Genomic DNA, 25,622 nt, shown 5'->3' with positions numbered 1-25,622 from the left:
TGTCATTCACATTGCACATGCAACTCCATAAAAATCATCATCACCCTACCCCACCCATTTTATGCACCGATTTTTTTCTGTAAGTATATAATTTAATTGCAGTGAGTTTAGTCCACGCCGTGAGATTTCCCTTTAGGAGTGAGTGAGTGAGTGTAGTTTTACGTCACTTTCAGCAATATTCCAGCAACATCACTGCGGACAACGCCTTAAATGGGCTTGACACATCGTACGCGTGTCGGGAATCAAATCCGGATCTTCGGCGTGACGAGCGTTGCCCCGAGTTGTCACCTGATGAAGGGGCAGGGAGTAGCCCAGAAACGTCGAGTTGTAAACGTTAAAGAAGTTGTATATCCACACCATTTGTTGTCATACCGCTATATTTAAATCAGTATAGCAAGACTGCACAGTACACGTAGCGGTAGTGTAAGCTACTTAAGGCTAATTGAGTTGTCAATTGTTTGTTTATCTTATTAGGATGTATTCCCAATTTCAACATAACTCCTGATAACGGATTATGGTGTCGAATAAAAACATAGTGAGAATCTAATCAGGGACTTGTGTCATTACTGGACAATGAACAGATTGTTGAGTTGTTACTAAGTTATCGACTTAGAGAGCCCAAACCCTGCCCTCACTTGCACAAGATACCGGCGGCCTTTAGCAATGTTTTGGGGAGAGGACACTAGTGATGGACTTCACAGATTGTTCCCATGAGAGGCATAGAACCGCGGTCCTCGTGACAAGTACACGTTATGCCACTAGACTATCCTACCGCTCCGATATATAAATGAAACAAACATGAGGATTATCTGACTTTATTTATCTGATCTTCAGCCGACTGATATCGTGCACTCTTACAGATCTATGCCCCAAGTTGACAGGTTTCAAACCGCCAGCGTCTGTCTCTGCAAAGCAAAACAGAATATAGTTTATACATCCAAAATATAACTGGTTGACTGATTGTCATCACCAAGAGTGATCAAGTGATTGATAGTCACCATCAAGTGTGAGTGATTGCTTGTCATCAACTGTGACTGAGCAGTTGTCATCAAGTGTGAGTGATTATCACCAAGTGTGAGTGAGGAATCGTCATCAAGTGTGAGTGAGTGATTGTCATCAAGTGAGGGATTTACTGTCATCAAGTGTGAGTGAGCGATCATCATCAAGTGTGAGTGATTAGCACCAAGTGTGAGTGAGCGATTGTCATCAAGTGAGGGATTTACTGTCATCAAGTGTGAGAGTGATTGTCACCAAGTTTGAGTGAGTGACTGTCATGAAGTATGAGTGATTGCTGGTCATCAAGTGCGAGTGATTGTCATCAAGTGTGACTGAGGGATTTTCGTCAAATGTAATTGCTTGTCACCAATTGTGAGTGATTGACATCAAGTGTGACTGATTGATTGTCATCTAGAGTAAATGAGTGATTGCCACTAAGTGTGACTGGTTGTCATCACGTTTGTAATTGGCTGTCAGCAAGTGTGAGTGAATGATTGTCAGCAAGTGTGAGTGAATGATTGTCATCAAGTGTGAATGAGTGATTGTCATCAAGTGTGGCTGATTATCAGCAATTGTGGTTGAGTGATTGTCATCAGGTGTGAGTGGTTGTCTTCATGTGTGAGAGACTGATTGCCACCAAGAGTGACTGATTGTCACGAAAGGTGAGTGAATTAGTGAAAACCGTAACTTACTCGGCCCCATTGTGGTGATAGCTGAAAACACCCTTCAGGAACCTGGAGCGCACATAGAAGTTAAACGGCTGATCGAAACCATTGACAAAGTTTCCGAAGCGACAATTTACCAGGGGTCTTTTCGCTGAAACAGATATTGAAATGAGTTGAGTGTCACTTGGAACAACATTTTTTCAAATACGTCACCCAGTTCGTGACGTTTATCGATCCTATCGGTTACTTTCAACAATATTCCAAATAAAAAAAATCAATCAAAAATATGTCAATGAAAAGGTCCTTACAGTAAGTACAACGAACATATGACAAACAAGCAGCCAAGTCTTCGATCCAGACCCGATGCAGAAATATCTTCAGAAACTTAGAATACAACAGCCATGTTTAGTAGTAACTGTATAGCAGGTGATGGTTTAAATCTTCAATGGAACAAAGGGGGTCCGATTTTCCTCGAACCTCGTCTAAGCTCGCAACATTATGAAATGGGGGAGAAAATGGCCTAAATCTCATAAACATTGTTGAAATGCATTCATCTGGGATGTGAATGGTATGTCAAGCGATCAAATTCCATGTTAACGGAATCGGTTTCAAACGCAGTCAGATAACGAACGTACCTAGAGAGATTAAGACAGATTAAGATGAACGTATTTACAAAATCACAAAAACATAACAAGTGACAAGTGACACGTAGGCTGTGTGTTTAGAATCTATACCATTTTACTGTTTGCCAGATCCATTTCTGAAGGACGAAATTACACTGAGTTGTTATTACCAGGCTTAAGTGATCATACTCGTAAGTAAACCTCTTTTATTGACCAGTATCACCTTTAATAGAACAGCAGTAGAACTTGAATCGCCTGTCTTCAGCGCCGTTGTCATGGTAACTGTTGACTCCGCTGATAACACCATTATTTGGACATTGAAACAGGATTATCTCGTCGAATCCGTTGACATATCCTGAAGAAAACGTTTGAATCCAAAAATGCTTCGGACACAGTTATTTCCCTTGATACGAGTGAGTGAATGTGCTTTTACGCCGCTTTTAACAATATTCCAGCAATATCACTGGGGAATCGAACCCGGGTCTTTTACGCGACGAGCAAACGCTTTAAATATTAGGCTAAAGTACATATAGAAACAACACACATGTTTTCAATGCCATTATGACAGAGCGACAGGATACACGTGAAGTCAAAATTGAAAAATCTTGAAACATTAAAAATCTTTGATCCAGGTTAGAATCGGTCTTCAATAACCCATGCGTGTCGCAACAGGCTGCTAACGGAACCAGGTGGTCAGGCTCGCTGACTTGGTTGATACATGTCAGCGTATCCCAGTTGCGTAGATCGATGCTTATGCTGCCGATCACTGGATTGTGTGGTCCTGTCTCGATTATTTACAAACCGTAGCTATATAGCTGGACTACTGAGTGCAGCGTTAAACAAACCGACCAACTCTCCCATAAGTAAAGAGTAAACTATGATAGTAATTTCTGTGTGACATCGTTCTTGTCAATATCCAATTATTATGTTTATGACTATGAAACAAATGAAAAAAAAAACAATATTCACGCCCCGATTTTGAGAACGGATTAGTCTTCTCTAGTACGTATGGTTTTACCCGCCGTCTTTCTGCAACACTTGAGGAGCATCACGAGAGGCTACACCAGAAATTGGTTTCAACGGGAATTGCACCCGGGTCCTCGCTGTGACGTGTAAACGCGTCAACCAGTAACCACCCTCGCAATCAATGCTGGTGAATTAGTTGTTGTTTCAGAATTACACGAACTTACCATGCCATGAACAATCTCTGAGTCCTGGTGTTGTTTTACAGCTGAAGCCATAGCGACGGTCCTCTGCACCGTTGTGATGAACACTGTGTACACTTGCGATAGATTTCCCACGAGGACACTGATACAGCAAAGGCTGATCATAGTCATTGGCGTATTTCGACGCCACAGACGTCATGGACGCCAACGCAAGGAGGATTACCTGGTGAGTGAGTGAAAGTGAGTAAGAATGAGTGACAGTAACGGCTGTCGCATTGGTCATACGTGGTATAAACACACGAATACAGTGGGCTGTGTTCAATCTGACGTCTGAATTATTATCCGACAATCTGTGAATTCTAATGCAGTTTTGCGTCCCGACAGCGTGCTGCTATATCATCATCACTTAAACATTGATTTATCCGATATAGTCCAGCGGATAATGGTATAATTATGCATTTTCATGTTACAAGTATGAAAAGTGGCAGGTATGTTGCTTATCCGATAAAAACATAATACAGATAGAGAGGCATTGAAAATTCTTCAGGATGGCCGCCATTCTTCAGGATGGCCACCAATTTCATGTCAAAATGACACCGTCAGAGACGTAGATTCCATGTAAATTCCACAATTGTCATACAATATGCATGAAAAATGGCAGATATGGTGCTTATACTATAAAAATAAGATACAAAAAGAGAGGCATTGAATATTCAAGATGGCCATCATTTCTCAAGATGCCGTCAGTGTCCACTCAAAATTACACCGTCAGAGACTTAGATTCCATTTAAATTCCACAATTTTCTTACCATATGCATGAACTGTGGCAGTCATGTTGCTTATACTATAAATATAAGACACAGATAGTATATGTACATTCTAAATTCCGACACCATGGTCCCAGTGACACTGTCAGTATGTACAATGCGACATCCCCTCCCTATTTAGGACTAAAATAGCCACTCAACCTGTCAATGGCCAGTTGACAACAGACATCCTGTTACTAGTAATCTCTTTAGACACAGCACTTGTTAACTGGGAGGTAATTAGCAGTATGAGAACGCCTGGACCTTCGTTTTCACAAACTGGGTGGCCATTGTGAGGATGTAGGTATGTTCTGTGAAGCATAGGGTGAACGGGCTGAGAACTTTGTACTGGAGTCGAAACGCCCGCCTACAATGGAGGACTTTTTAAAATGAAAATGTGAATATACTTGTGATAGTAGCACACTTATACATATTGCACTGAAGATAACAAATCCAGTGCAATACATGCACATGTAACTACAGAATTTGTTTTTATTTGCTATATTTTCCAAGAATAGAAGCATTGATATCATAACATAAGCTAGTTATAATGTATGGGACTGTTTGGAAAGTATTCAAACAGTGAGACATTGAATTATCCGATATTTTTCCCGGTTCCAGTGAGTGTGATTATACAGAGTCCACTGTACTTATTAAGAGGCGAGGATCCTCCGTTTTGTATCTTTTGTCATGAAAGAATCACACAGAAGCATGTCCTGCTGTGTTGATTTCCATCACAGGGGACAAATATTTTAATGTCAAAACATTGAACTATCCTTTTCGTATTGTTAATTGCCATTTTATCATTGAATATTTAAGATAGAAGCGATAGAACTGATTTACAAATTTTGATTAATATGCTTTGTAAATAGATGTCATTTTATGATTTGTAGTTTAGATTTGTAACTGAGACTGTTAGTGTCTGTGTCCTCAAATACGGTTAACATTCTGTAAACTTATTCTCCTCCTGAGAGAATACGTAAGTCCCAAAACATTCGAGGTAAATTTAAACTTACCACATTAATTAATCATAGGATATGTTATTTTAACTTAGGCTAGGTTGGTCTACAATCGTTAACATCTGAAGGGATGGTATAAATCTAACCAGGATCCATCCAATTAGCAATGGCTATGAAAAGCACCATGGCCCTTAGTATAGCTTCCCCTATATACCTTCCATTATTGGCAATCTATAGCCCGTTTTATACAGTATTGTCAGTTTGAAATCCAATTTTCGAGAGAGATGCTAGTTTTATTTCTTGATACTGTGATATTCTGTATGGTTGTACTTTCATTCGCTGACAGGTGTTTACAATTTTTATGTAGTTATTGTAACTCGTACTTTTAGTCACGATATGGCTGACCTATTGCCAATGGGACTGGGGATACTCACTCACTCACTCACTCACTCACTCACTCACTCACTCACTCACTCACTCACTCACTCACGCACTCACTCACTCACGCACTCACTCACTCACTGAGTGTTTCATTGCACAAAATATATTTATAACAAAAGTGAGTGTATCCTGCACATCCATCATCACGCAAACATTTGGAAGCCAAATTAAACATTTGCCTGGAAAATCACGTCAACGCTTTTTAGATGTCGGGAATAGGGACATTTATGTTAGCTTTTCTCATGTCACCAGGGATTTAACACTTATCAGAACCCCTTTGAGCAAGAGTCATCTGGCGCTGTTTAAAATCGTCGCAGTAAAAGGATCTCGATTGTTTCTGAAGCTGGGAAATTAAGACACCAAAGGCTGAGGATGTTGGAATTTTTCTCATCATAAAGGGAAATTTGACAGTTTGAAAGCTGAAAGAGAGGGTTTAAATGTTACGTCACAAGGGTAATATTTCAGCTAGGCCGCAACGAGAATATGAAAATGAACATCATATATACTATAAACATGAGGGCTATCTTCGATGGACAGTTTAATAAATAGAAAAGCACAGACACAGTCTTAAACAAGTTGATAGCAGCCATGACGTGACTTAAAATTACTAATTGATAATAAATGGAACTAAATTGCGAAAAGCTGTCGACGAAAGACAGTAAAATGACTGGTTTATCAAAGATAGAACGGTAAAATCAGTAATTAAATCTATAACATAACTTGCCTATATAATTTAAGAATAGAGGACAACACAATATAAAACCAGGCGGTAGTTCGCCAATGCCTTTCCTACCTGCATGGATCCATGCTTGACTTACACCATCCCTTCAGCCACTTGTGATTATGGGCAGTAATTTGCCGAAATTTGAAAGAACAGAAAACACTACGTTTAATGATCTGATGCTACCTGCATGAACTCCAGCTGGATTTACACCATCCCTTCAGACACTGGCGACAATATATCAACATAGCCAAAATTTGAAATAACAAGTATGCTGCATTTAGAACTTGAATGTACCTGCGGTTGGATTCAGCCCTTTTATAATTCTTTTGTAGTTGTTAACTTTTCATGGATATATCTTAGTATAAGGCAGATGCGGTTAAACAGGTCTCGTTAATTTCTAGTTCAGATGGGTAAACGATTGGCTACAATTTGATGTTATTTGATATATCAAACCAGAAGCTTAGGTTCAACGCCTTGACCAAATTCAAAATTACAGAATACAGTTGTTACAAGTGTTTGTAGCGATATAACAGGCTTAAAAGGGGCTTCCAGCAATGTTCCAGCCTAGACCATAACACCAGGTATCATCGCCCCTCATGATCAGAGAGAAATGTCACAATGGTAATCATACTTACAACAATGGACATGCTGTGAACACGACAGACATCAGAGTCTATTACGTACAATCGACAGAACCTTATATATTTATGTCACATGTGGTCTGAACCATTTAAAAAAAACAGATTAGGATTTCCAACAGATGGCTGCTTACTGCTCGCCCTGATCAGTGTTTGTTTCGAATGATGTCATGGCATATTTGTGATCTGATGAAATCGACTTTTTGTTTGCGCAAAAAGATATTTTATTGAGAGCGAGCAGGCGAGTGAGTGAGTCAGTCAGTGAGTGAGTCAGTGAATGAGCGAGTGATGGTCATTTCGGCATTATGACCAAAACATTTCATCCTTAAATAATATCAGAGTCTATACCATGCAATGTGTCGACAAAGTACTAGAATATCAGAGTCTATACCATGCAATCTGTCGACAAACTACTAGAATATCGAAAGTTCGAGATTAAAATACTTAGGATAATAGAATCAGTAATAGAATAATGCAGTAGGAACATGGACTGCAGATTGGTAGCAACTGAAGGTATATCATCGCGTAATAACTTCTTCAAAATGTCTACACCGAAAGTTGGTTTTATTACATGTATTTTATTAATACAGGTGTTTAGGTGTCCCACTTCGTTTGCTTTGGACCACGTATGCATGATGTATCGGGGTCTTACAAGAGCATGGGGTAAGCACCTGATATAGGGGGATCAATGGGATTGGTGTAGTGCTGGGGTTCCTGAGATAGGAGTGGTATAGTACTGGGATTCCTAAGATAGGAATAGTACTGGGATTCCTAGGATAGGAGTGGAATATTACTGGGATTCCTGGGATAGGATTGGTTTAGTGCTGTGGTTCCTGGGATAGAATTGGTTAAGTACTGTGGTTCCTGGGATAGGATTGGTTTAGTACTGTGGTTCCTGTGATAGGAGTGGTATAGTACTGGGATCCCTGGGATAGGATTGGTTTAGTACTGTGGTTACTGGGATAGGATTGGTATAGTACCAAGATTCCTGGGATAGGATTGGTATAGTACTGGGATTCCTGGGATAGGATTGGTTTAGTACTGTGGTTACTGGGATAGGATTGGTATAGTACCAAGATTCCTGGGATAGGATTGGTATAGTACTGGGATTCCTGGGATAGGATTGGTTTAGTACTGTGTTTCCTGGGATAGGATTGGTATAGTACTGGGATCCCTGGGATAGGATTGGTTTAGTACTGTGGTTACTGGGATAGGATTGGTATAGTACCAAGATTCCTGGGATAGGATTGGTATAGTACCGGAATTCCTGGGATAGGAGTGGAATAGTACTGGGATTCCTGGGATAGGACTGATATAGTACTGTGGTTCCTGGGATAGGATTGGTATAGTACGGGGATCCGTGGGATAGGATTGGTTTAGTGCTGTGGTTCCTGGGATAGGAGTGGAATAGTACTGGGATTCCTGGGATAGGATTGGTATAGTACGGGGATCCTTGGGATAGGATTGGTTTAGTACTGTGGTTCCTGGGATAGGAGTGGAATAGTACCGGGATTCCTGGGATAGGATTGGTGTAGTACGGGGATCCGTGGGATAGGATCGGTTTAATACTGTGGTTCCTGGGATAGGAGTGGAATAGTACCGGGATTCCTGGGATAGGATTGGTATAGTACGGGGATCCGTGGGATAGGATTGGTTTATTACTGTGGTTCCTGGGATAGGATTGGTTTAGTACTGTGGTTCCTGGGATAGGATTGGTATACTACCAAGATTCCTGGGATAGGATTGGTATAGTACTGGGATATATCGGATAGGATTGGTAAAGTACTTGGATTTTCATATAGACATATTGGACGTGTGTCATATATGTTTACCCATGTCACCCAGAAGAGATTTGTCCTCAGGGGACATCCAAGAAATACCCTCCCTTTACGGTGTGGCCATGCCAAGTGAGATCAAAAGTGCTTTGGTATTTGATTGGCTGTACGAGCCATGGTGTATGGTGAGAGCCTGATGCAGAACCATCGACCCTCTTACCCGCTCCAGAATCGACATTGTCCACAGCAGCAGAACCGTCTGTCATCAGCCTGCTATCAAGACCAGCAAATCCAAACCAGCTGTGGAGCAAACTACGTTGATGTTGGTCGACATATTGTTTAAGGTGGACAATGACAAGGAAGAACTCCAGGAGAATATAGAAGAAGCTGAGGACAATATAGAAGAAGCTGAGGACAATATAGAAGAAGCTGAGGACAATATAGAAGAAATCAAAGAGAAACAAGAAGAGACACATTTCGATATCCATAAGGTGGGGCAGATGGTGGAATCAATCAAAAAGTTTGTATACATTTTGGTGGCCTCCTTTGCTACCATTAAGGTCTTGTATATGACCTGGAAGCACTGCACATAAGACGATTCGGAGTTAGAGCACTCAGTACACAAACAGGACGACCTGAATCATAAAACACTGGTGCACTACAGGGACCCTCACTACATGACGTGCAAAAATTATTGGATATACATTTTTGCATATTGTATACAGATTTCTACTGATATACTGGGGTTTTTTTTACTATTTTTTCGTGTAAGTATTTATTCTGTGGATAACGATCCATAGTTTTGTGTCCAAGGGGGACAGGGACTTTTTGTTTATCGTCAGTCCATATAACCCGTGCCCATTGCTTCTCACCGTGTTCATCTGATGTTTGAAAGTGAGTGTCCTGAACAGTGCCTCCCTGAATCTGTCGTGTCTGATGCGCTCTTTTATCATATATGGTTTTACACCTTTTGCTTGTCTAATTTCATTGTCATTGGATTTCAGGATGGAGTACATTTTGGGCCTCAACCTGATGTATTCTGGGGCGTACCGGCACATTCGTCCTTCATTTTACCGAGCATCTTTATTGACATGGCTGTGCACTGGGTGGTCCTTTTGGTAGTCACTTGTGTTGTACAGGTGTATATATTGTGCCATATCCTCGTACACGTCCTCGGTGTATATTTCCAGGGAGACCATGTCCATGTGCAATATTTCACATTTGTCACCCTATTGCCTCTTGCAACTTTTCCAATGGTTCTCTCTTCCTGTTGCAAACAAGTGAGTAATTGTTTTAAAAGCACTTCCATCCAGTAATTAAAACGCCGGACAAGTTGGACAGAATTTGTGTTTTATTGTAGTTTAAAGGCCAGACTGTACCCCTATGTACATGGGTTGGCTGTTGATAGTCTGGATATTCTTAAAAAAATATAAGGTTACTATAGAAGTCTATGGGAAAACATTTGGTGTTGTGTAACCTATACCGAGTGTTTTACAATGTCTAATTGGGTCACTGGCTAGGGAATGGAGGTAACTCTATCAAGCAAAAAATGAAGAACGCATAAAGTATTTTTGAAAATCTTTATTCTGAGGAGGCGTTTACTTTCATTCAAATATTCTTTTTTCATCTCGTAGATAAGGTGGTGCCATAATGCATTTGCCCTGTGGTCTTTACATCGGTAGTAGTGGCATTTCAGTCTGATGCCGTTCACGAAGCTGTTTCTTATATTGCTCATATGTAAACAGCAGATCTCTGCGCCAAGAGATCAAGAGGTACCAAACGAAGGGTACGTCCAGATCATGTAATGGCTCCCGTATTTATGTCTATTCAGGGGCATCCTCTCACAACGTACCATGCTGAACTATTTCCGCTTTGTACTGTCCAAGTCATGTCACAGTCAAGTCCCATTACCCAGTAATTATACTGTCAAAGTGACCATATTTTGTGAAAAAGAGACCCGTTTGAACGGGACAACTAGATCCTTTAGGCTATGTCAAGGTGGCTAGTTCAATTGACAAGGAAACCGTATTCGTGACCAACTCGTGATATTGGACAAGCATTAATGTTTATGATAAACATCACATGAGGCAACACAATTTCGTTGTACCGTCAATATGACGGTATATATTTTCATGTTTTATCTAAACAATGCCATATTGACATAAACGATTTAAGTACTTAGGGTTATTTTTTATCAAAGCACTGCTTCATTACGCGCGTTTTGATTGGTTTGTCGTATTTTCGCACGTAACAAGCATCGACCGGGGACGAGTCTTTTTGGAGGTTGTGGAAAGGGGCGAGTGGTGACAATTAAACAACCATCGAGAATGGGACGAGCCTTCTTTAGGGTTACGGAAAGGGGAGAGTGTAAACCTGGCAGTTTGCAACGCTTATAATAAGATAATATTAAGGACTCCAACCTTTATAGGAACAATCATGCGTAATCCCGGACTTTTGTTCTACAGTTGTAGCTAGGCCCCTGACACTGGACTTCTGTAAGTAAACCGGGTTGGGTCCACCAGTTCCAAGCCAGCATTTGGCCCGTAAGGGTGGGATAACATCGTAATGACATGCCAGAATGAATCAACCTATGTGTGTATATTGTACGACCAGTCTGAATGGATCATTTGGTCAGACTCACTGACTTGATTCATTCAAAAAAAAAAAACGTTTTTCAATTGCTCGAAGGTCGAAGTTTTAAAACGTTAATCATTTTATTGTCTAGTCCAATATTTCGATTCGTGATAGAGACCAATCATTAAGCGGATGTATTGCTGAATGTGGCGGTAAACATCCAACAAAGAAGCAGTGTTCAGCGGAACTGGTACACGATGTCAGTATTGGTATATTACCTCATATGCTGTCTTACGGACCCGTGAAGGTCCTTGGGTAGAATAAGCCTTCAGCAACCCGTGCTTGCCATAAAAGGCGACTCAGCTTGTCGTAAGAGACGACTAACGGGATCGGGTGTTCAGGCTCGCCGACTTGGTTGACATATGTCATCGGTTCCCAATTGCGCAGATCGATGCTCATGTTGTTGATCACTGGATTGTCTGGTTCAGACTCGATTATTTACAGACCGTCGCCATATAGCTGGAATATTGCTGATTGCGGCATAAAACTAAACTCACTCACTCACTCATTCACTGCTGTCTTACGACCCGCCCCATACAGTCTTCTTAGCGTTATGGGTGATCGTATCTCAAATGCTTTAGCATTGGCCTACTATCACCATCCTTCTTTTTACCCTTTGTGTGACTTTTTTGCTAATATTTACCTTAACGGACAGTCTTCATTTAGGTCTATGACTAATAGTTGCTTGTGACGCGATTTGCTACCACTTCCGTTATCCCAGAACCATGTGGTCTCCTTATTTATATACGAGGAAGCACCAAACCAAGTAGGTTTAGTAGCGTCGATCTACGCAGCTGGGATACAATGACATTTGTAGCCCTGGTTAATTCCTGAAATTCTTGAAATTTGAGTAAAGCCTTGAGTTTATTTTGAGTAATCGGTGTCTGAAATTGTATCTTGATTCCGCAGCACCATTTTTCAACCTGACACTTCATGTGGGAATAAACATGTACCATTATGGGTGAGTTGAATGGCCACAATCACCTAGGGGAAAGTACAGATGCAAATAATGAGTGAGTGACTTCAGGTTTACACCACACTCAGCAATATTCAAGCTATATGGCGGCGGTCTGTAAGTAATCAAGTTTGGAAGACCCAGAATCCAGCGACCAATAGCATGTGCAACTGAGATACGATGACATGTGTCAACCAAGACAGCGAGCTTGGTCCCCGTTTGTCGCCTTTTAAGACCAAGATCAATTTTCAGTTCTGGTTCGGATCTTCACGGGTTTCATGCCAACTGGCTTCACTAGTGTCCAGTATGATCAAAAGCTGTTCAAGGCAGCATTAAAGCAAATGCCACCATATACTACTCTCCGTGATGAGATACAAGCTCTCAAAATTCACATGATTTTATCACATTAGCTGATACCACCTAAATCATTTTATTACACAGCACCGAAGTGACGTTACGTATCATGGCGTCCAAAGTAAGTACAGCCAAATCTTGTATACTAGTAATATGATGTTTGTATTTCATAGTAACTCATCTTATCATCCAATGTCAGTAGAGTTAGAACCTTACAATGCCTTCCCTTTCAGTGTGAACAGGTTTAAGTATATTTTTACACTTTACCATAAGTTTTAAGTCACATCAGAAGTCAACTCAGTTTAGATGTTCCATCAAAGTTCAGTACAGAGTTAAGAGAGTTCCCCCTTAACAAGACAACGTCAATGAGTTCAGTTGTGCATTCCCCAGTGTAAGTAACGGACGTAGAATCTTTGGTCAGAAAAACATGTTTCAGCTGAGGTGGTGGATGCCACAGTTACATGTGACCCGTCAGATCACGGACCCACTGCTTTGCCTCGTTCTCCCCGCTTGTAGGTGCACAGAGACATCTAAACATCTTCACGACCTCTTGTCTACACTCTTCAAACTTGCTCAAGTCCCCTCCCTGTTGATGCCAGTACTGTTTGGCGTACTCGTCCACATACAGCTGACCGTTGTTCAGTAAACGAATCAGATCGATGATACTTCTATCGACAGCAGGACCGGAGTACAGGTTATTTGTGTAATAGTCGTACATATAAGTGACCACCATGTCAGATATCTCTTTGATTGCAACTCCATAGGCCGTTGCGTTGGCGTCAATGTATTGGTCCTCTTCTCGAATATGAGCAACCATTTCGTGACCAATAGATTGGGTGGTGGCTTCAGGAAGAGGCGTGTAATATGCTTTATAAGCTGCTGTGTGTTCTTTATTTTCAAGCAGTTGAGCTGCAGTGCTTTCAATCTTGGCAGCAAACCGGTCAATGATTGTCCTAAACACCTTGAGGACGTTGTTGTTGATGACATGCTCGCCACGATGCGATGGCTTCTTCTGTTCCCCCTTACTGGTCTTTGGGTCTGATGGCTTTTTAGACTTGTTGGCCAATTCTTTGATGTTAATCTGAGTAGCAGCAGCAGGTTTTGTACTAGCTCCTTTCAAGGATTTTGCAGCTCCTCCTTTCCCGGATTTTCCTCCTTTTGCTTCCATGGCATTCATGACGTCTTTGGACCCAATGCCCTTCGTTACGACCTTTTCAGCAACTTTAAGGTGAGCAGAATCCGGGGCCCCTGCTGTCCCATATGTTAGGACATCCAGCACTAGACTCAATGCTGCATCGCCTCCATTTTCCTTCGCAATGTCATAGGCGCCATGACAGACGGCCGATATAGCTTCAACCGTGATCTGGAGGCTACCCACGACTGGGAAGATGTCCAGCCAGTCTGTCCATACGCTCATGTTTGTTGTTGCTTGTCTGAAATAAGTAAGACCACATTCAATGGGCAATAAATGCATTCCATTTAAATGCAATGGATCGAATATGTATTAAGGTTGCTTGTAGCAATACCCCAACCACATATTCTCGGTAGACACAAGGGACGATGTTTGACGCTGAGAATGCCTACGCATGGGTAAACGTCTGAACGACTAGATTTTCTTTCGACCCATAAAGTATTCTTATATTTTTGTTGTTTAAAGTCGGACGGAATATTCCAGCTCTATGGCTGCGGTCTGTAAATATTGGAATATGCACCTGACCAGTGCTCAGCATCATGTGCATCAACCTACGCAATCAGTGACTTCACAGTAATCATTATCATGACGTATAAGGCAACATTCGTTTTTCAAACTGATAATGCAGGTGCTCATTTTGCCAACATTGTGACTCGACTCCTCTTATAGCGAAACATATGTCATGGCCAGGCTGAGTGAGTGAATTGAGTTTTAAGTGGCTTTTGCAATGTACAAACAATATCATGGAGGGGGACACCAGGAATGGGCTTCACACATTATACCCACGCCTGTAATCGAACCTGGATCTCCGGCGTGACACGCGAACGCTTTAACCACTTTCCTACCCCTCATCCACGCCATGCCAGAACTCAGCCTTGGTCCTCTTTAAACGGGTCTAGTTTAGAACGTCATCGCTAGATGTGTATGTTTCTGTATGTTCCCAGTGCCATTCCATTGTTAGCCCCCGCCATACCAGGTTTAACCAAAGTAATTTTTCCACCTTCCACCCGTTTTAGACAGGAATTCGCAGCCCACAGCACGGTCGAATGAAAGGTTTGTTAAATTCACTCACTGGATAATTCCTTGAAACCTATGAAGAGCGTCATAAAAATAAACGGTTCTCTTGTGAGTTAGTGAGGGTGTTTAGTTTTGCGCCGCACTCAGTAATATTCCAGCTGTATGGCAGCAAGCCAGTGATCAATAGCATCAGCACCAATCTACGGAGCTGGGAAACGGGAACATGTGCCAACCCGATGCAGTTTGTCGCCTCGTACAAGCGTGGATTACTGAAGGTCAGGTCTGAGCCGGATCTTCACGGATCGCGCTTATTTAAAGATCAGTTTTCCCAAGTCACTTTTCATCATTTTACAATTAAAGCATGCCGCCGTTACTGTTGTCCCATCTTCACATATTTCAAGCCCTGTCACCTGAATAAATACTTGTTTCCATTTTGTGCTTTGTGACATTTAATGATCTACTACACGATAGATGCATGCTGTCAATGTTGCTGTCACCGGATTGTCTAGTCCTGACTCGATCATTTATAGATCGTCACTGAATAGCTATGGCAGTGCTGGAGTAGCGGAAGAACCGCAATACGGTCCTATACACTCGAGAGGGACGTTGGGGTAGCCTAGTGATTAAAGAGTTCGCTCGTCACACCGAAGACCCGGGTTCGATTCCCCACATGGATGCAATACGTGAATCCCATTTTCTGGTGTCCGAAGCCGTGATATTGCTGATAGCCGTAATCACTCACTCTCTCACTCACTGTGTAGTCCTGACTGTGACCGCGTCTCTTGTGCTGGGTGTAGCGTTAAATAACAAAATAAAAAAAAACCCAACAAAAACACGACCAGCGAAGAACGGAGACACGTTCATGCCACGAATAAATGCAAGAAGATGCTAAGAAATGTCTAAGAATAGTATAAACTAAGTGGGGGCACATCCTGCAGTGTAATAGTTGAGTAATCCAGTGACGAGATACACACTCGACATCGAAAACTAAGTACTCACATGTCTGCTGCTCTCAACAAAAGGTCCCGCGATTGCTAAAACGTAAATCCGCGGACTGGTTTATATATCTGAAACTGCCCACGTAACCTCGATTCATACATCCGCGATGTCTGTCAATCATTAAGTCACATGCAGCTACAGAAACCATGAATTTACTTCCTCGCGAGTCTGACCACCCGATCACTTTAGTCGCTGCTTACGACAAGCATGGGTTATTGAAGATCAATACTAACCCGGATCTTCAAGACTTTGATCCTGTGATTCGATACGATAGTTATCTGGATCTGACAAACCACAAGACAGACGGAGCCCTCGTGAATTTTAACCACCCGATCCAAATAAGGATTCATGTGCCAGTCGTTTTCATTTCCTTATCACTTCCATAGGCAAATATCGACTTTGGTGTTATGCAAATGACAAAATCGTTTAAATATCTATGAGAAATATTTGATAAAGGTAAAGTCATTGGGCCCATTCCATCTTCACCGTGGGCAAGTGTTTATCCACCTTTATCAGACAGTTTTGATGCCAGATGTCCGGGAAAATGTTACCCGTGAAGGTCAGGGGTAGAATAGGCCTTCAGTAACCCATGCTTATCATAAAAAGCGACTATTCCTAACCAATGGGGAGATAAAAACATAAAGAAAAAAATAAATAAAAGGCGACTATGCTTGTTGTAAGAGGCGACAAACGGGATCGGGTGGTCAGGCTCGCTGACATGGTTGACACATGTCTTCGGTTCCCAATTGCTCAGATCGATCCTCATGCTGTTGATCACTGCATTATTTACAGACCGCCGCCATATAGCTGGAATATTGCTGAGTGCGGCGTAAAACTCACTCACTCGGGGAAAAGGTACCATTCAAACACACGCACAGGCAGGTGAAATGTTCACGAAAACACGAAACAGTAGACAGGGAATACTGTTGTCACTAATATCTCAAATGTGGAAATATTATTCACATATCTGCATCATATTTGTGTAAGCGTGATGATACAATGATACAACTTCTGAGCAAGAGCTTATCATCTTATTTGACATTTTGGTGAAAAAAGCTGCCCACTTGACACTGATCGGCGAGACGGAGCGAATAAGTATGATTTACACAGATTTCCGGCAATATCAGGACGAGAGACAGATATCAAGACGAGCGACAGATGAGCACGAATTTATATATTCAGAGAGTAAGCATCAGTCTTATTCTCACATTGATGGAAACAAATCTCACAGGACAATGAGACACTGTAACCGACAGAGCAGGATACGTTTCATGTGGGCACTGGACAAGTGGACTAGTCACTGTGTCACTGAACTGAGGAAGGATCTGATACTGCAGGAGTTATTTCTAGATGCGCTGTCTGCTCGCATATGGGGTAAACAGGAAGTCTGATTCAGCTGCGATATTTAGCTATGTACAAGCAAACAATACACATTGGCAGACCATCCATTTTTCTGTTAGACAATCCCAAGTAGTACATCTACTGGTTTTTCATCTGTCTGTATTGTGCAAGATGCAGAAAATATACAAATGTTTGACAGTGCGTTTGCACAAAGAGTCAGGGATAGACATCCCCAGGTTCAACATGACTCACTTTGCACATCCACAATTTAAAAGAAAATACTTGACTTTCAAGTCACCATTACAGCCCGAACTATACCTTACAGGACTAAGTGATAAGACCTAGATCCATGAAGTATGTAAATAAGCATTGCATTGTATTCGTTTAGAGTAAATCTACTGAGATAAGAACATGTACTGGTGAAAACATTGTTGTATGCACAGGTAATAATCTATCTAAATATTTAGATCTAAATCTAAATCTAGTTCTCACCATAAGTATACTGAACAGGAAAAGAATAGCAGCTCTGTCCTTTAGTTTTTAAAGTGGGGAAGGGGAGGCGAGGTTCAAATAGAACACATGAACTTAAACATCCACTTTTATGAGATCTCTTTATTTTCGCAACTTGCGTATATTTTGCTACTCAGAATATTATTTGCGAATCTTTGCATGTGAAAGGTATGCGAATCTCCGGACAAATGTTTACACATATCTGAACCATAACTTGACACAATTTTCATGAAACATGTTTTCATGTTTTCCTTAACATGAAGATGTAAACGTGTCACGTGTTACGGCTATGTCGTCATAATCGATTGTACTTTGGGCCACATAGCCACAATACCGAAAAGATGAACTGAACTGAATGTCTAACGGCTTTTGTTGTTCTGCTCTCTGTTTCATAGCATTCATTCACCTGATGAATGAGTGAGTAAGTGAGTTTAATTTTACGCCGCACTCAGCAATATTCCAGCTATATGGCTGAGGTCTGTAAATTATAGAGTCTGGACCAGACAGTCCAGTGATCAACAGCATGAGCATCGATCTGTGCAATTGGGACCAATTCTAACAGGTATTTTCAGGGGCAACGATGATAAGAAAAAACATTCATAAAACATAAATTAATGACTTATAAGAAAGACCATGCCCCTTCAAACGCCAAACGCCTAGTGGTTAAAAGAAGTGGTGTGAAGAACAGTGTGGGGAATCGAACCCGGGTCTCCGGCGTGAGGACACTTCCACCGCCCCTTTCTTTCTTTCTTTCTTTCTTTCTTTCTTTCCAGAAGATGATTCACTCAACCATAATACATACACATATCCATCAAGAATTTAGACCCACTATGCGTGTTTGTGTGTTTGTTTGTTTGTTTGTTTGTTTGTGTGTGTGTGTGTGTGTGTGTGTGTGTGTGTGTGTGTGGTTGTGTGTGGTTGTGTGTGGTTGTGTGTGTTACATCGAATATTGATTTTTGGAGGAACCAACTGCAAACCTTACGCAGATGAACTCCTAGTGAATCATGCATCACATTGCTGAAAAAAGCATGTGCAAATATCGTGCATGTGAACAGCTGCGGTTTGGTGTTAAGTTTCGTCAAAAATTCGCCAGTTTTCAGTTACACTTCAGCTCTTGATAATAATATTTTCAACATTAAGAACAAGTATAATAATCAATCAATGAACAGTGGTGGAGTATTACATTGGGGAAGGACTCAAAATTACTACGTAAAAAATGGGGGTACTGGCGGAACTCATGTGTAAACAGTGCCTTCGGACAGTATGGAATATTTTGCGAAGGCAAGTTTTTGACTGAAGTAAGTGACAACGTTTACACTATTACGTCTGAACGTTTGATAGGTAGTATATATCAGCAGGGCATTCGGGGCGGATTACAGCATACCCGGACACACGGTTTCTACTAAATGAGATTCCCAGTAATCCCGCGTCAGTTTACCGAGAAGCCGTGCACGCAGTGTGCAGTCTCAGTTAGACGGCGGCCCAACAATAGTATGGACAATATCACTGTCGAATCACTTGAGAGTGAGAATGAAGATTTCTTCAGCTGATGAAGGAGTATGCATTAACTCCGAAATGTTGTGTTCTCATAATAAAGAAGTTGATATCCATAAAAATCTTCATTCTTATGTATTTCACTTCTAAATGACCTTCAAACACTTGAGAGTGGGTAAGGAGGGCGTAAGTTACAGATACCCTGAACGAAGGATAATACCCATCAAGTGGTCGGAGCACTGTTATAGTGCTTCCTTCACGACCCATCAATCCCTGTAAATGTGTCCAGTGATCACGATATGCTCACCTGTTCCCGAAATTCCTTGTTTCACGCCGATCTCGCCTCGGCACACACACTTCTTATGAAAGTATAATAAACAATACGTTACGTGTAATCTGGAGAATGTCAACTGTGTTTTGAATGGCGATCAACCCACACGGTTACTGGTAGGTACGGTGTGTATGTGATATAACCGACAATTCCGTTATTCACATTGCATATACTGGACAAAAATTGTGAATAATGACCTATTTATTCGTTGACATACTGATAAAATATCGATCATAAAATATACCACTATCCCTAACTTATTTTGTCCAGCGTATTTACATTTTTTATGCAGATCAATTTCCCTTAAGTAGTTCAAAACGAGATGGCGTCTGAAGCGGGAAAAGAGATCTTTCAAATTCCTCGCTTCGCAATTTGAGCACCTCGTAATAGAAAAGTTCATGCAGTCAAGCAGAATATACTTAATGGTGAACATTTCTTTGCAAGAGACACACTTATGAGGTCCCTCTCCCTTCGTTTTTAGTAGATAGTCATGGATATAGCGACTGTGCCTAACACGACATCGTCGTAAAATTACCTGATCACGTCTCGACGAACAGACCTAGTAGGTGTAACGAACTGTTGGTTTCAGTTTGTGAAATATATTTCTTCCTACTTAGGTGTCCCACCTTTTTCGCAGAGGGTCTTGGGTAAAACATTTGACATTATGTTTGAAATCACTATGAGGCATCGGCATTGAAGACAATGGTTTGTGAAGAGCTGATTTAGCAGCAGCATCGACCTGTGTGTTACCTGCTGTGACGACGTGATCCGGTAACCAACATACGACGATGACACATTGGCCAATAGAAGTGAGTGAGTGAGTGAGTTTAGTTTTACGCCGCTTTTAGCAATATTCCAGCAATATCACGGCGGGGGACACCAGAAAATGGGCTTCACACATTGTACCCATGTGGGGAATCGAACCCGGGTCTTCGGCGTGATGAGCGAACGCTTTAACCACTTGGCTACCCCACCGCCCCTGGCCAATAGAAAGATCGTTGAAGAGTTCTGAAATGTCTTGGACGACAGGGTGACACGAGTGGTTCTGCTGTTAGATATACGTCAGACCCGTGAAGATGGTATTGGCCTCAGCAGTGGAAATGGTGTGATGGAGTGAGTGAGTTTGGGTTTACGCCGTTTTTGCAATATAATCGCTGATCATTACCCACGAACGAGAAGACCTTGGAGGTTCTGAGTAGTTAAATGTCAAACAAACAAATCAAGGGTAGGGCTTTGTTCTGCAGAATTTATTCAATGTTTACGCATGAGTGCCACGTTTTTGTCATTGGAGCAGGCAGGTTTGAAATTTCCAACGTCTGTCTCTGAAACAGAAAAGTTACTGGCAATTATACCACCAACATCACCATCACCTTCACCAACTGCATCTTCATTACCGCCACCTACATCACTTTCAACCTCACCCCCTCCCAAGGAATACAAGCACTTTCACCACCCAGTAAACGCCTCCGCTACCGCCACCACATGTGTTTGCTCTCGTTACTTCAGTTATAGATGTCCAAGTTACGGGGAAAAACGAGCAAATGTCTTACATAACGGGACAATAAAAAACAAGAAAACACCTTTTTCTAAGATGGAAAATTCGACAATAAATGCTCTTGTAATAGCGACAGCCATATCAAGATAAAGACAATTTGAGAAGAAGAAGAAACTCGAGCTTTATGAATATACAAATAATTCACATAACAAATGATTTCTGGGTAGAAAAATAAGATTATATCAACAAAGTGGCAGTTTGGGCTTCAGTAAAATATTTTCAGAAGTCGAAAAAGGATATTTTTTCACATTGTTTCAAGTTATCAAAAAACAACTTGAAATATCAATATTTTTTCTTTTTGCTACGATTATTTCGATTTTGCATAAGAATTTACATTGAAAGTAAAGCTTGTTTAACTTCTGAATACATCAGAAAGCATCGGGCAGATGATGTACGTACTCGTGATGGTTGTGGTGAATGCTGTACACTCCCGTTAGGAAATGCGCAGCGGGCACTCTGAAGTTTAGCTTTCTATCCCACCAGTTGAGATAGTCGGTTCTGCTACAGCGCACCAAATGTCTATCTGAAACAGAGACGTTAAAGCACATATGTAATCACATCTGTACCTGTCTTCATTCTAATTACCGGGGCTGTGAGGTAGTGTAGTGGTGACAGCGTAAACTCGTGACGCCAAATTCTCAAAATGGACACTAAGTGTGAAGCACATTACTGGCGCACCCTTCTGCGTTATTGCTGGAATATCGCTAAAAGATGTGTAAAACGAGAGTCATTAAATCATTCAATTTACCACTTTGTGTACATTGAGTACACAAAGTCAATACTTGGAATTGATATCCCAAAAGTGTACCATTCAACAATCAGATTTCTCATTTTACCGAGGATACAACGTATGTGTCGATGACGTGACCTGTGTGAAAGAGTATATATAACATGAACCGTTAGGAGAGACCATGTTTGACTTACCTCTCACGGAGCAACAGTAGAACTTAAATCTTCGGTCTTCGTGATGGTTGTTATGGAAGCTGTTGACGCCGCTAATGACGCCATTGTTGGGGCATTGGTAAGAAACTGGCTGGTCAAAGTCGTTCACGTAACCTGAAAGAAAGATTGGATGCAATTGGTTGATGTGTTTATCACTGGTTTAATAGAAATGGTATTACACTAGAGGTCATTTAGTACCCTGTATATATTGGTTGATGCCGAGTTTATCAGCAGCTCACTCTCCATTCATGATCTACTCGTGTTATTCCGTGATAAGACAAGTAACTACTCGAGTCCCCCTGAAATGATTTCAAATACTGGTCACCACTTGCCTCTTTCCGTAAACTACAAATAGCCTCCTCGCCATCTCAGTGAACGGAATGTGTGAAAATACGTCAGACCAATCAGAATTCGTGTTAGGATTGGGGTACTTTGATAAAAATAGTCTTTCCACCGAGGTTGCTCTCGGCCCTATCCGTAACTCCAAATAAGACTTGCCCCTCTCTCGATGGATCTTATGTGCAAATTGAATTGGATTGCCTTAACGTAGCTTATGGTTTCAATTTGAGTGTTTTTCTAACGATCTTGCGGCTTGCTTTCGAGATTTTGCATGCTCTTTCCGACATATTTACACATTATTAAAGTAAGAATCTAATACCATAACTAATCAACTTTAATCGTAAACACTGTGCTTCTGTGTTACTTCACTGGGATATGTAGGTCTGAAGTTTCTTGGGGTCTTCCATACTTTTTTCAGCATACAGTATTTCACAGGATTTATGAGAGCAAAGTTCTACATGCAAGTTCCCAGAACTGGTAGACATCTGGTACACACCATTATGTTTTGATGCTAATCGTATGAACATCTACTTCAAACAAGAACGACAAATCTGTTGTTGTTCAGCTATAAACGGAGCATTCGAAAGTTTCTACTGTAAAATATTGTAACTTGTTGTAAACATTTATAGCAGTGATGGCGACCAGTTGAAACCATATACAGATATAATTGTTGCGAGATGCAGTGTTTGCAATACTTCAATTTACCAGTTGGTCATCAGGACCTGCTGTCGCTTGAGGGCTTTAAAATCTACAGGCCCTGAATGGAATCAGCAGGCCCATTTTGTTAAAGTGAAACCAATAAAATAAGATCCATTACACTATACGGAATTTCACACTGTTTCCCGAAAATCAGTTGGCGAACCACAGAGAGACGTTTTTATTTATTAAAGGCTGTTATTGTCATTCCTATGCAGAAAGTGCGGAAATACCAGGATGTGAACATAAGTTATCGTAACATGATAGATCACGGATGATTCCCTTGTGACCTTCAGTACATTTTGCCTTTTTCACAACTGGAATCTTTTCCTTGGCTTTTTGTTATTTCCTACTGTAACGTACAACTATACAATGGTTCTCTAGAGAGATTAAGACATTCAAGACCATGAGAGAAACATTGATGCATGAAGGTCAGAGGTCCAAGAGGGGTCCCTAAAGATCTGTGTACTGTTCCTATGGGTAGTTTTGAAATTGTTGCTCCTACCCAGCCTAACAGAAATTTCAATAATCTCCCTTTCATTACTTCTAAGTGAACACTGAGCAAAGCGGTTGCCTCACTAATACCAAAGAGTCACTGTCGTGTGTATTTTCACCGTCTTATGTTATTATTGAAGACGCTTCGTGGATGCCACTTACCAGACCACTGACATTCCCCTAGTTCTGGTGTCGTCTGACAAGTGAACCTGTGGCGTCTGTCTTCATGGTGGTTGTTGTGATAGCTTTCCCAAGAAGCAATGGACTTCCCTGGAGGACATTGGAACAACACAGGCCTGTCAAAGTCGTTGACATATGACGTCACGACACAGACAACAGACATCAGAAGAAACCCAGTCTGAAAGCAATGTCAGTTGGAAGCCATAACACAAAATCGAAACGCTGACAAAATGAACTTCCACAACAATGTAATACGCGTCCAATACATGTTGTTTTTTAGTTTTGTACGAAGGAATACCACTCTCTTGGCATAGTAAACTTCTATAATATTTCTTACAGCAGTTATCTTACTAGGCCCAATGTCTCTCTGAAACATGCAGTTACTGATCTCTATCGTGAGATGTCTGCGGTAGAACGCTGTGCCATTACTATTTATTCAGTTAGACTGTACTAGTGTTCATGGCCATATTATGTTGTTATTCACGCAGTATGTTATGTTTTCAAACCCTAAAGGACATATATTTTATACCTGAACTTTTGATAATTGTTATAGAGAGTGAGTTTTCTTTTAAGCGCATTCAGAAATATTCCTGCCATATCAAAACTGAGAACATCAGAAATGGGCTTCATACCTGACTGGTTTATCTGACATTTTGGCTACCCAGTCGTCACGATACTTCATATATTTTATCTTTAATCAATGTGATTGCTAGAAGGTCTCACACATAGGATCTTACATTAACACATCTTTTCAGTACACAACTATTAGAAGTCATTTAGTTGTTTCCAGCATTGTAACAGAAATCCGTTTTACGTACATTTTTTCAAATGGTAAAAAGCCAACATAGAGAAATATTTTGGAATGTATTTCTAACAGCAACATTTGTCTCATGAGGAAATACAGAAACTATAATGATTAAAAAGAACATGTTTCTGCTACCAATACTTTTCCAAAGATGGAAAATCGAACTGAATGATGTTAAGATGTGGAATTTTCCTACGAAAATAAGTTAAGAAACATAAATATGACTCCTTTTGACAACATCAGAAGAGAGAGAGACTTAAATGCAGACTGAAAGGTTTCACATACTATTCCCGACTGCCATTATTTCCCATAACTGAAGACTTGGGCCTTACTATACTTACAGTGAGCATAATGTTATGCAGGTTGAGGGTCCTGGTACACTCGGTCTGCAGGAAGGTGTTCCGCCTGTATATATACACATATACCACTTTTAACTTGTGCACGTTGTGGTTGGCGGCAAGTAACAGTGACTCCGCCCACTGACACAAGCACAGTGAGTGGGCGAATGTGTAACTGGCAAGTACAGACTGCAGGAAATATTTGCCAGATAGATGTTTGCAGTTCTCTATATAGACTAAGCAGGAAATAAAATTCTAAATTTTTAATTTTTAAACGCATTACCAACATTAATTTTTTTCTAATATATTTTTAAACATTTACATTAAAGTCTTCTTCAGTTGGTACGGTAGTCCGCCTCAGTTATATGCCATAAATCCGAGTTTTGTTCCCTAGTGGTTCTGTCTATTCTAAACAGAAGAAAAGACGAATATTTGCACTAACTCTCAGAGTTCAGAATAGTCTTCAATTATTTGTTTGCAGAAAGTGAAATGTTATTGTCGATGTATTGTCTGGCAATGTGTTGTTTGCGATTTCTTTGAGACTCGGGCACACGCTAGCTAAGTTTCTTCAATTCTTCAATCTCAGTTGCGCAGATGACTCCTGGAGCTGTTGATGACTGGATTGTCTGGTCCAGACTCGATTATCTACAGA

General features: G+C 41.0%; 2 protein-coding genes across 2 annotated transcripts; both read right to left on the bottom strand.

Moving 5' to 3' along the window:
* Positions 1-799: 799 nt before the first annotated feature.
* LOC137274246 (uncharacterized) lies at positions 800-25,047 on the bottom strand. Its single transcript, XM_067807337.1, has 12 exons — positions 24,974-25,047; positions 23,810-24,005; positions 22,100-22,231; positions 21,575-21,698; positions 9,014-9,222; positions 8,340-8,470; positions 7,671-7,732; positions 7,016-7,076; positions 3,475-3,673; positions 2,508-2,639; positions 1,689-1,812; positions 800-905 (listed from the first exon to the last, which is right to left on the bottom strand). The coding sequence occupies exons 1-12, from the start codon at positions 24,980-24,982 to the stop codon at positions 863-865; spliced, it is 1,422 nt and encodes a 473-aa protein (XP_067663438.1). The 5' UTR covers positions 24,983-25,047; the 3' UTR covers positions 800-862.
* LOC137295727 (uncharacterized) lies at positions 12,794-16,001 on the bottom strand. Its single transcript, XM_067827248.1, has 2 exons — positions 15,945-16,001; positions 12,794-14,169 (listed from the first exon to the last, which is right to left on the bottom strand). Exon 2 carries the CDS (start codon positions 14,151-14,153, stop codon positions 13,194-13,196), a length of 960 nt encoding a protein of 319 aa, XP_067683349.1. The 5' UTR covers positions 14,154-14,169; positions 15,945-16,001; the 3' UTR covers positions 12,794-13,193.
* Positions 25,048-25,622: the final 575 nt, after the last annotated feature.

Source organism: Haliotis asinina, chromosome 1 (assembly GCF_037392515.1).
Source record: "Haliotis asinina isolate JCU_RB_2024 chromosome 1, JCU_Hal_asi_v2, whole genome shotgun sequence".
NCBI lineage: Eukaryota > Metazoa > Mollusca > Gastropoda > Lepetellida > Haliotidae > Haliotis > Haliotis asinina.
Note: the sequence above shows the minus strand (reverse complement) of the source record. Positions and strands in the feature narration are given on the sequence as shown.

Bases quoted from the DNA above. Each gene is read 5' to 3' on its own strand.
- LOC137295727 (XM_067827248.1), bottom strand. From the start codon at position 14,153: ATGAGCGTATGGACAGACTGGCTGGACATCTTCCCAGTCGTGGGTAGC.
- LOC137274246 (XM_067807337.1), bottom strand. The intron at 9,223-21,574 runs GTACGTACATCA...TATTGTCCTCAG, and splicing joins ATTCACCACAACCATCACGA to CTTCTTCTATATTGTCCTCA. The intron at 2,640-3,474 runs GTAAGTTCGTGT...CGTTTTCTTCAG, and splicing joins CAGAGATTGTTCATGGCATG to GATATGTCAACGGATTCGAC.